The following is a 10,505-nucleotide window of genomic DNA, read 5'->3' on the forward strand; positions in this document are numbered from 1 at the left end:
GTCTTTCTTGGAAGTTTAGCGCTTCCATCGCTTGATATGTATGGACCGGTTGTTACTTGTCAGTTACACCATTTCCCTTGTTATAACATGATTTTTAATTAGGGTTGACCTATTTCAGCATGTTTGAACACGTTTGACGTGGTAGAGTACAATTTTATTGCAACGCAATTTGTCGCATGTTAATTTTTAATTTTTAACAAGTGAATTTCATTTTCAAATTTTAATTTTTCCGCAATTTTCAAAAAGTATTAGGCTGAATCAGTGATAACCACTGAGAGCGGAAAAGCTAGTACAAAATAAGGAGTACTGAGCGCTCAGATCCCAAGATGGCAACTTTTTTTTGTTGAAGGGATCACCCCATGAATCTGGGATGTTACGGGTTTCAGCCGGGTAACGCCTATACGGGGTCGTAGGCTGTGCGGAAGAGGGTGATTCCGTTCATCTCTCCCTGTGTAAGTGTAAACGTACGATCCCGGAACGCTATTTCTTACAACGGTTTCTGTTGCAGTGCGCAACCCTTGCGCCCCGCCCCCACCTGCGATTCGTGGGGAACCCATTCGGACTATACTTATTACAATTGTATGTTTTTAGTTACTTACACACATATTTCTATTCCTATTTTTTCTGTACTATAATTATTTCTTATGTTTACTTAATTTCACATCTATATTTCCGGATATACTCAGGTCAAAACGACATGAAGCACGCTGCTGTAGCGCAAGTGACCGTGCGTGCTCGAAGCGACGCCGTTGAACGTGATGGTTGCGATCGAGGAGGGACCCTCGTTATTGGCAGTCCGAGTGAAACTAGCGATCGGTCCCGCCCCAATACTTAGCACTTGCTCCACCGCGCCGCTTCGAGCGCAAGCTCATATATCTCAGATAGTTTTGAGCCAATTATATTATAATGTATTCGATGGCGACAATTCTGGATAGGAGTCATCACAGTCTTCTTTGTGATCTCGGTTTGCAAAAGCAACAAAAGCAAAAATGAGTGTTGGAGTTGTTTACTCATTTGAAATGAACTCTATCACGCATGATTTCTTCTATTTGTTGTTTGTTGGCTCTGGAACATGAGTAAGTTTCATTTACTTCGTACGGTGACTCTCGAATGCTTTACAGTCTCTTCTTCAGCTTCTTCGTCACCGCTTCAGGAACTTTGCGGAACACACCAGACAATAGTACGTTTCAAATGGAACCTTGATTTTGGCGTAACACACGAAGAGTTATTGGTTCTTGGTCATTTAGATCTGTTTTATACTTATTTCAGTATGCGAAAATCTCCAATCATCGATGGATGGAACTGAAATTGTGAGTTTACGGGGAAGTTCCAGGTTTGAGTCACAGTATGGGACACATTCCATATTGCAGAAGCTCTGCCTATTACTGAATTCTAGGAAAAGATTCCTGTTTTTGCTCGAATGATCCAAATACAGGTTTTATTGCAGCACATCCTAAAGAAGAGAGTATGTCTAGCAGAAAGATAGCTTGAGTTGCAGACGCGTTGCGATCGTCCAAGTAAACATATGTATCGGCGTCTAAACATAGCTCTGAAATCCTAGTATCCAGAGATGAGAAGGATGCAGAAACGATCCTTCTCCATTCTTCTTTCTTCATCCACCAAATCTTGTCCAAAAATTACCAACCATATAAAAAATATAAGAATCCGATGGTTTGCAGTTACGTAAAATATTTAGTTCCTGCAGCGATTGATCAGTGAGATTTACTAGTTTACTTAATCCTTTAGACACCCAATCTTACTTAGTGCAGTTGCGTAAGCGGCTGCGCTCTTGTTAGCACAGTCCATCGCTGCAGTTCGCGATGGTCCAACGTCGATTCCAACCGCCATCTTCACCGCGCCGCTTCGAGCGCAGCGCACCGTACGCAACTGCACCGTGCTTCGAGTCGTTTTAACTGGACTATACAACAAACTCGTTATTTCGACTAAAATTCATATCCGCATCTTTAAAGCTTTTCTGCAGTGGCAATTTTGTAGTTTTTCAAGTAAACAAACAAACAAACTCGAAAACATTTATTATTTAGTACGACACAATATAAATTCTTGAAATGGAAAACAAAAAAGTGGCGTGCGAATTATTTCCAAATTTCTGGCTGTTTGACATCAATACAGAAGTTCATCATGAATTTGTGTGCTCTTTTGCACAAGTCGAAGCAAAATCGAACGTGTATGAACTTTTGCTGAAGGTTCCAGTAATAACTGACAAATTTTGTAGGCAAAATACTGCATTGGGCAGAAAAAACTTGGAAAATCTTCAATCGGATTCTTTTTCGATGCTCGGACTATCAGTGAGGATCTATTTAATGATCTATTCGAAAGCGTTCTCGAGGTTGGTTTGTGCTTTCTCAAAAGGGGGAAAAAGAAGAAGAAACGTTCATAGCCGAGGATATATGAGCATTTTTAGGTTAATATGTGCCTTGATGTACAGAATACGTTATTCACGCGACTGAGATTCCCGAATCTGTTACGATGGAACGCCTGTCATGCAGGTACAAATGGAACATCCACGTTATAGTAATTGTTATGTGGGAAAGGAAGGAGTCATCTCAAGACAACCATTGAGTCTATTTTGACAGAGTTCCAAAATCACATCTGAACGAAAAATAGGCCTTACGAAGGAGTTCGTCATCACCTACCTCCTAATCTCTCCCATAAAGCGGGGTTCATGGTTTTGACGCGCGGCGCTGCGCCATCTGACAGAGTACAGGATAGCAGCAAGGTGGAACGACAACCACGAGGTATTTGCAGCAAATGACGCGAAGGCGTACACTTTTTGCCGCGCGCGAACACCTCGCCTTATTTCCTATCTCGTGCGCGGCAAATCAATAGTGTGAACTTTTCTCGTTCGTGTGATTTCTCACGCTGCGTCATCTGCTGTAAAAAAAAAAAAAAACTATGAACAGGCCGTGGAACTCCTGATACCTTTAATTCACATATATTCAGTACGTATGAAGTAATTGGATAAGGTGTTTGGCGTTGATCAATCCGTTTGCGATGTGCCACCACGTTCACTTCAATTCAGAATCGTTTGAAGTTTACGAACGTGTAACGTGTAGTCAGTGTTTTTCATCTCCCAAACAAGTCTGGTACCAATTTGTCGACCCTGGAGGAATGAAAGGCTTGGTTAGCACTACGGCGGATTCAAACTTCAATCATTTAAAACCTTCAGCGTTACCTCTTACCGACTGCGTTACACCGCCTTTATTCAATACATATACATCGCATTTATTCAATATATATACATTATATAATATCTGTACACAGCTGCTTTCCTCTTGTTAACTTTGTGAATTAAGGTGCGGCTCTAACGGTAATCGGTAATCCCGAATTAGTGTCAATTGAATTCAACCCAAATGTGAAATTCTACCAAAATGAGCATGTGAATAATCCTCCAGTGGCGATAATACGTGGTAATCGCAAACTTGAACGTCGGAGTATTGAAGAACTTATGAGGATCTTCAAAACTTTTCGATTCCTCGAACCTATAGAAGGCGGTGAGTTACTGGAATTTTCTTTTTTCTTCTGGATCCGACTGGATATGGCTCAGAACTTCACGATTTCTTGCTTCGCCTCCTGCTTAATCACATTCTATGGCACTGCTACTTCCCTAATGTGATTTGAGCTCCTTCAGGTTTTTTTTTCCTGCTGCTGTGATGTTTCTGAAACAGTAGCGAAATTTTAGAGTACAGCAAAAACTGGTGAAAGCAAAATAAAAAATATTTTTGGGAAGCAGGAAAAAAGGTCACCTGCAAAAATCATTCGATAATAATCATTGTAGCTGTTAGTGCACCTTGAAAAAGTTACTGTAGCGGTGCTGCCCAACTGTACTGCCTGTCGATCCAACCATTTCTATTGCCTAGCAACAGAACAGCCCTTTACATGGAAATATATCCGAGAACTCAGGATTGTAGGGCTTAGGATTTATACTTTTCGCGTACGTATGAAACAAAATTTCAGAATGTTCCACACCTGGACGTATTGAGGATCTAGCTCAACTGAACTGTGAAGCCTATTATGGAGACATTGTAAGTTTTCTGAAATGTTGCAATGGAGTCAAGGAATACTGTTAAAGAACACCTGTTGTTCATTGCAAAGTCTGCGTCGCATCAACTTTCCGGCACTTTTGTTCACCTGGGTAACCGCGACGCGCTTGAACCAACTCGAACACCTTTTGAAAGGGAGTGCATGCCTTCAACAACTATGGGCTACTATGTTGATTAACAATCGAAAGTAGCTGACTGAGATTTCGGCGTCCGGGCTAACGTTAACATCAGCGTTGCAGTCTTCCCGGGTTTAGCTTGTAAAACTGAATAAAAAATAATAATTTCATTAAGCTCAATTTAAAATATTTTCAAGGATACGGATATTGTTGAGATTCGACCAAAAAGACTGCGTCTAATGGATTTCATTTTCGAAGTTGTATATCCAATGCGTCTGGTTTCATTGTCATGTAGCCTTATCTTCGTATTCAGTCGTGTTGCCTTGTGCGACCGCGTTGCATTCGCTGCAATTCGAAGATTCCTGTAGGTACCTTGGGAGCGTGCGAGCTATATAACTTGCACCGTTATATGGCAAAAGCTTTCCATAGGTTAATAAAGGTGCTGTCGCCACCATGCCAAACCGAGTGTCCTTAAAGGTCGAATGCCTGGGTGAAACATGAAATCTTTGGCAACAAACATCCGTCTCGTAACATTGAACTCCCGGTCGCTGTCAAGCTCCAACAAGCCGCTCTATCCAGTCTTCTGGGATATCTGCATTCACGTTTGCTGCTTTTGAGGAAACACGCGTCAGACATCGCGCTCTCACTATCGACAGCTACACCATCCCTGCGGCGACGCTGAGAGGAAGGTAGGTGGCTGCGCGATAGCTGTGAGGAAGGATTACAACAACTTGGTGGAGGAATTCGTCTCAACGTCGTTTAGATGCGCCTTTGTACGGGATCGCAGAGGACGTCAACTCTGGATCAAAAGTGCCCATGCACCTACGGAGACCGCAGAGGACCGTAACAAGGACGCGTTTTATGATGGACTCTATACACTGATATCCAAGATACTAATCCAGGAAGCCGTGATTATCAGAATTGATGCTAACGCAGAGATGGGACTTGAACAACTATCCGATGTGCTTGGGGAATGGTTTTTTCTCACGGAGCAAACATCGGTTAACGGAAACCGTCTGATAGACCTTTGTGAGCAGACGAACCTCATTACTGTATCCTCGATCAAAACGAATCATCGACGCCATCAGCTTTTGTGGCAAGAGACAACCCCATCAACGGCAGGAGAGCAGCGAAAACGGAAGATCTCGGCTCTTCAGGTTCAGCTCGATTGCTTTTGACGAAGAACATCCCTTTGTCAAATATCCAAAAATGTAGAGCTGGCTGGGATGTCGCATTCGATTCTGACAACCGCCCAGTTCTTCTCAGCTTTATGGTTACGGAAAAGATATTGGGGAGCTCAACATCAACTGAAACTCGACTCGAAAAACGAAGAAAGCAGTTTGCCATATCATGATGTGCTGATAGGAGACTTGGGCAGCGCCGTCAACGGTGATGGAGAAGCTCGAGTGCATGGAAAGGAAGCTGTTTAGACGATTTCTTGGCTACTTTTGGTCAATGGTGTGCCATAACGAAGAACTTCACTCGGAAATGGATATCGTTTACTGGCAGATAACGCAAGGAAAACATGAACATCTTGCCCGGGCTTCTGAAGTAGTTACAGAAAACCGACTTCGCTTAGGAATGTTCTGGACAGAAGATCTGAGGACACGTGGCATTGATACTCAAGACGTCAATTTCCGCCGCTTATGGAATAGCGACGGATGGGTAGATTCTATGCGAACTCTAGCTGAAGATCAAACAGGATGAGCTCGTGTAAGTTCAAGGACGACACAGGCCGGTGAAGATGCGGTTAGCCGCATTAGGCCGTAACACCCGTTCACCGATCAAGTCAACTAAGTCACGTCATCTCTCGGAATGATTATACTTTGCACTGTAATCAACGGCAGACCCTGAAAAATTCAAGCGATATCATCTAGATTAGTCTAAGCAGAGCGCTTTTTCTTTCAACTTGGCCTATATTATGAATAATCATATGGAATAAACTCATTCGGGAACTGGCGCTGTTACATGCGTTACAAATCGTCCACGAGTTTTAATTTATATGAAATAAAATAAAAATAAGGTATTCAAAAGAAATAAAATGAAATGGAATTAGCATTAAGCTGAAAAAAATCATAATTATTGCGGTAAAATGGTCCGCAATTCGCTTTGACATCTCTTTATTATCCGACCTCGACTACTTTCAGGTTCTCTCCTATAATGCGGAGGGTGAAATACCACCAGTTGCTGGTGATGTTGATGGTTGTTTAATTGTCACAGACACATTGCTTACAGACATTGAATTTCTTCGTGGATTCAGATTTACTCCTGATAGATATTGTCAAAACGGTAAAAAAAAACATCTTTTTATCAGTCACACAGCATTTTCAATGTTTTTCATTTTTTTTCATCTTCAAATCTTATATTTACAGTGATTGCTCGTAATCCATTTTTATGCATATCTGAGAAATTGGAGCAACATTTGAGAAGTCAGATGAATATCTCTATCACTGACAACATGGATATTTTCTGTCGGAAATGTTAGTTCGCTTTCGGTGCCTTTCTAGTATGTGAGAACTAGTCCCCGAACATCAACGATGTCGCCAAAAACCCAAATATATAACTCTAAAAATAGATATTTGCTATTGCTATTTGCTGGTATTTCTATTCAGAAAGAAGTATTCGCGATGCCACACTTAATGCCAACGTTGTAATTATTGCTCCAGAATCCTCATAAAAGCAGATTTGCAGAGATGTTTGAGGTTTCCTTCTTATTCCTCAGAGAAATATTTCCTACGATTACACTCAACAACGTCTCTTAGTTGATGAAGAACACATCAAAAGTCTGTGAGAGTACAAGCGAAAAATGGTCCTCGCCAGTTGTATAACATATGTCCCGTAACACTACGCTACCTAGTTCTGCATGCCGTCTTCAAACTTCTCCTTCATTGTTCTCAGCTGAGAAACTGATAAGAGTTGTGATAACTTTCGTATGTCGTTAATGGACAAAGAATATTTGGTACCTGTCAAAAAAAAAGAATTACTACTTGTATCTGTGGTGTAATAGGTTCATACCACTTTCGGCGGAATCGAGATGGGACCATCGCGAACTACAGCGAAGAATGGTACCACGCTCAAACGCACGCAGCACGCGAGCGCAGCCGGTTACGCAACTGCACCATGCTTCATGTTGTTTTCTCCCGACGACTATACGTCGAAGCATTAACTGTTTTACCCCTCTTCTCCAAAACATGCATTATTTCTTGTCTCTTTCTGGTATGGGATCCCTTCTTTTCTTTTGTTCTGTTTTTTCTTTCTCTTTCTTTAAGATAGGATATAGAATACATTTTTCCTACAATTTTTAGAAGAAGAATTTCTGGAAATATAGTGACTGACTGGCAGTTATTTGCTGTTATGAGGAGAAAAAAGAAGATAGTAGACAAGAAACAGATATTGCGCTTAAGTTCCTAAGCGATTAAGGAGATAAAAGGATTGAATGAACACGATTTTCCACTAACGTTTATCCTTTAACCTGTACTTATAGATACGAAACGTTTCTGACATTGCGACATGTTTGGGAACAGTTCTCGTGGTGAACGAAATGATATAGTTCTTAGATCAAAGATCAAAAGTCGTTTCCTCTTTTTCTTCAGATGTAGAGAAGCATGTGATGGTTTTCGCACTCGTGGGAGGTTTTTTCGCTGCAGTCTCAATTTTCACCGTATTTTTGAAACTATACTTACTGTAGCTGAATGGAATTGGTGTAAAGTACATGAACCCACACATATACAGATGACAAAATTCTCGCCCTTTTATTCTTTTTTTCTTAAATAAATGACATTTCCTGTTGTTCGGGATGTTGTGGTTTCATGTTTTGAAACACCAACGATTGTAATGTTTCAGTATGATTTCTTATTTTAGTGTTTTTCTGTGTTTTTCTAAGATAATGTGCTGGTATTTTTACGTTTTCCCGAATAGCTATAAGTTTTGTTCAAACGTCGCTGAATAAAAGTTTAGGCTTCTTTTTTCGTTGTTTTAGCAGTGAATCATTTCAGAAATGAAAATGAATGTGTAACCTAAAAGTTTAAAAAAGTTCCGTAGCAGATATATGGGAATTTCCTCGCAGCAACATGACCTCACTGGCCAATCTCGGAGTGCTTCAGAAGAGCTAACTCGGGATAAGGGGGGAAATCTTCGCATTCATGCTTAAATTTGATACCGCTACCCCGCTAACTCTGACTAGAAGCATTACCGGTCTAGGTGCTGGCTGGTCCTTATGTTTACTCTCACTGCCGCTCCGCATCACCAGAATGTCGTCATTTCTTTTGCCTGATATCCCCTGTTCTACAACTATCTTCGTTGTACTCGTAGAACGCTCATCGGGATCGTTTGAGTGGAATAATTATCTGTGCATAGAAACGTTACTCACGAAGATTTCTAGAACTTTAGGAGAGAAGGTGGAAGCAGAGATCCTAGTGTATTTGGATTTTAAAAAAAAAAATTATTTCCCTATAACACTTGTGGGATGTTTTTCTTTCATCCGCCTTATTTCCAGCTTTTTTTTCGGTTTGTGTTTGGACTTGGTCTCCGCAAGTTCCACTTCATCCTCCCCAACCTCTTCTTAAGTGTTCACTGGTCATAAAATTTTTCCTCAGATGAAAACAGATTAGAGTAGGAAATCACATGCGAGGAGGAACTACAGTAAACGCAAGACATCTGCTCTTGTCGCTAACACCTCAGCGCGCTGTTTTTCACAGATAGGCTCAGAAATCATTCCTTACAAAGATGTCTAGACATTGCTTTACTGTTTCGTCTTGAAACAGAGACAATCCCGAAGGAAAATCTCCGATCCTCATCTGACATCATCCATTATTGCCACTGTATGGATTGTTGACGGCACAACCCTGCATTGTACGCAACTGCACGCAATCTTCGAAGTAGCTAGACTTTTCTCTCACAGTCTCCGTTTTCTTTTTTCTTCTTTTCAAAATGATTGGGTTTTATCTCCTTTACTGTGTGATTTTTATTATGTGTTCATTCATTATTTCCTTTTTCCATTTCAGAGATAAAACTCACCTGGTTGAAGGATTTATGACAATTTTTAATTTCTATCTCTTTAATAGAGATGGTGTCTGTATCTTCTATAGAGAATGGAGAAGAGACAAACAATCAGGGATGCCGAGAACAGAGGTTACTTGTTGGGTTTTCTCTGTATTCGTATTTTTTTTTCAGAAAGAAAGTGTACATTCGTTGGATAGTATTTATGCCTCTTCTTTGGAGATATAGTTATGGAGCAGAGAGCAAGAACATAGGCTGATAAGGGCTTCGAGAATTTTTTTCATTATTTACTTCAGCTATATTTATTTCAGGAGTTTAAGCTGATGTTTGGAATGCTTTTATCACTACGTTCATTCGCAGAGCGACTTTCAAGTAAAGATGGGTACGGTTAATTCCTCTTTCTTGCAATAATACAATTCTTAATCAGGGATAATTTGGTTAAATTGTTTTTAGAAATTATTCTATTCTCGTTCTTAGAAATACTTTGGATTGCTTTGTTTCGATTGAGTATTTTATTTTCCTGTAATCACACTTACTTTCTTGGTTACTAGTCGAGCGATCTTCTACTGAGTCCAAGGTTTTGAGATATTTGGATCGAACAGCCTTTTTCAAGGCTATACCTTTCCCAACGGCCCTCTTTAATGTCAAAACCTTTTTTTGTTGGTGATTGACTTAAAGCTCAGTTTTAATGAATGCATAGGAGTCGAATTCTTTATTGAGCTTGTTTTACGAAAATTCGTTCAGATTTGATTTTTACAAAGTGATAGTGTTATATTCATGATCTACTTCTGAAATTAGCGCGAAAGAGGTCTCACAGACCTCAAAATAGAGTACCGACTTCTGGCCTCCTCTAACCACTTTAGCACCCAACGGGGAATTTTGTTGTTATCACAGTATGCTAACCTTATCTATCATCTCATATGAAAACTTGCGTTACTCATCTGGTATCCTTTTTCTAATTTTTTTTTGTTTAGGCAACAACTTGTTCGATATTTCAAAACGTCATCATATCGAATGAATTATATGGAAACACCAACGGGCCTTAAAATGGTCATGAACACTGATCCATCGGCAGTAGGGATCCCTGAGCTCATAAGAGCGATTTATCAGGTATGTCGCCAATAATTGAAGGTATATAGGTTCTTTAGAATAAATTATTAAGATCTATGTGGATACTGTTATGAAAAATCCTTTGATTGATACGTCGACGCAAATCACTAGTGATCTCTTCGCTACTCGAGTTGATCAGCTCGTATGTGGTCATTCATCCTATATTTGAGAATAAGTATGAGCAATTGTATTGTGATTGTACAGGTCTTTATAAAGTGTA

General features: G+C 40.3%; 2 protein-coding genes across 5 annotated transcripts; both read left to right on the plus strand.

Moving 5' to 3' along the window:
* Positions 1 to 36: 36 nt before the first annotated feature.
* RB195_020524 (uncharacterized protein) lies at positions 37 to 7,865 on the plus strand (the record flags this gene model as incomplete). 3 transcript variants are annotated; one of them, XM_064188868.1, is made up of 12 exons in its annotated part: positions 37 to 48; positions 414 to 452; positions 509 to 579; positions 1,134 to 1,180; positions 1,270 to 1,310; positions 2,234 to 2,347; positions 2,423 to 2,507; positions 3,315 to 3,512; positions 3,976 to 4,043; positions 6,325 to 6,466; positions 6,550 to 6,657; positions 7,771 to 7,865. In XM_064188868.1, the coding sequence occupies 12 exons, from the start codon at positions 37 to 39 to the stop codon at positions 7,863 to 7,865; spliced, it is 1,020 nt and encodes a 339-aa protein (XP_064044748.1). The 3 variants fall into 3 exon arrangements, with proteins under 3 accessions (XP_064044748.1, XP_064044749.1, XP_064044750.1); XM_064188869.1 differs by lacking the exons at positions 37 to 48; positions 414 to 452 and adding exons at positions 371 to 390; positions 687 to 816; XM_064188867.1 differs by lacking the exons at positions 37 to 48; positions 414 to 452; positions 509 to 579 and having other exon boundaries at positions 1,111 to 1,180.
* Positions 7,866 to 9,208: 1,343 nt separating this feature from the next.
* Positions 9,209 to 10,454, plus strand: RB195_020525 (uncharacterized protein; the record flags this gene model as incomplete). 2 transcript variants are annotated; one of them, XM_064188870.1, is made up of 4 exons in its annotated part: positions 9,209 to 9,307; positions 9,487 to 9,557; positions 10,150 to 10,285; positions 10,338 to 10,454. In XM_064188870.1, the coding sequence occupies 4 exons, from the start codon at positions 9,209 to 9,211 to the stop codon at positions 10,452 to 10,454; spliced, it is 423 nt and encodes a 140-aa protein (XP_064044751.1). The 2 variants fall into 2 exon arrangements, with proteins under 2 accessions (XP_064044751.1, XP_064044752.1); XM_064188871.1 differs by having other exon boundaries at positions 9,293 to 9,307.
* Positions 10,455 to 10,505: the final 51 nt, after the last annotated feature.

The sequence above is a fragment of the Necator americanus genome, chromosome II, assembly GCF_031761385.1.
Source record: "Necator americanus strain Aroian chromosome II, whole genome shotgun sequence".
Classification (NCBI taxonomy): domain Eukaryota; kingdom Metazoa; phylum Nematoda; class Chromadorea; order Rhabditida; family Ancylostomatidae; genus Necator; species Necator americanus.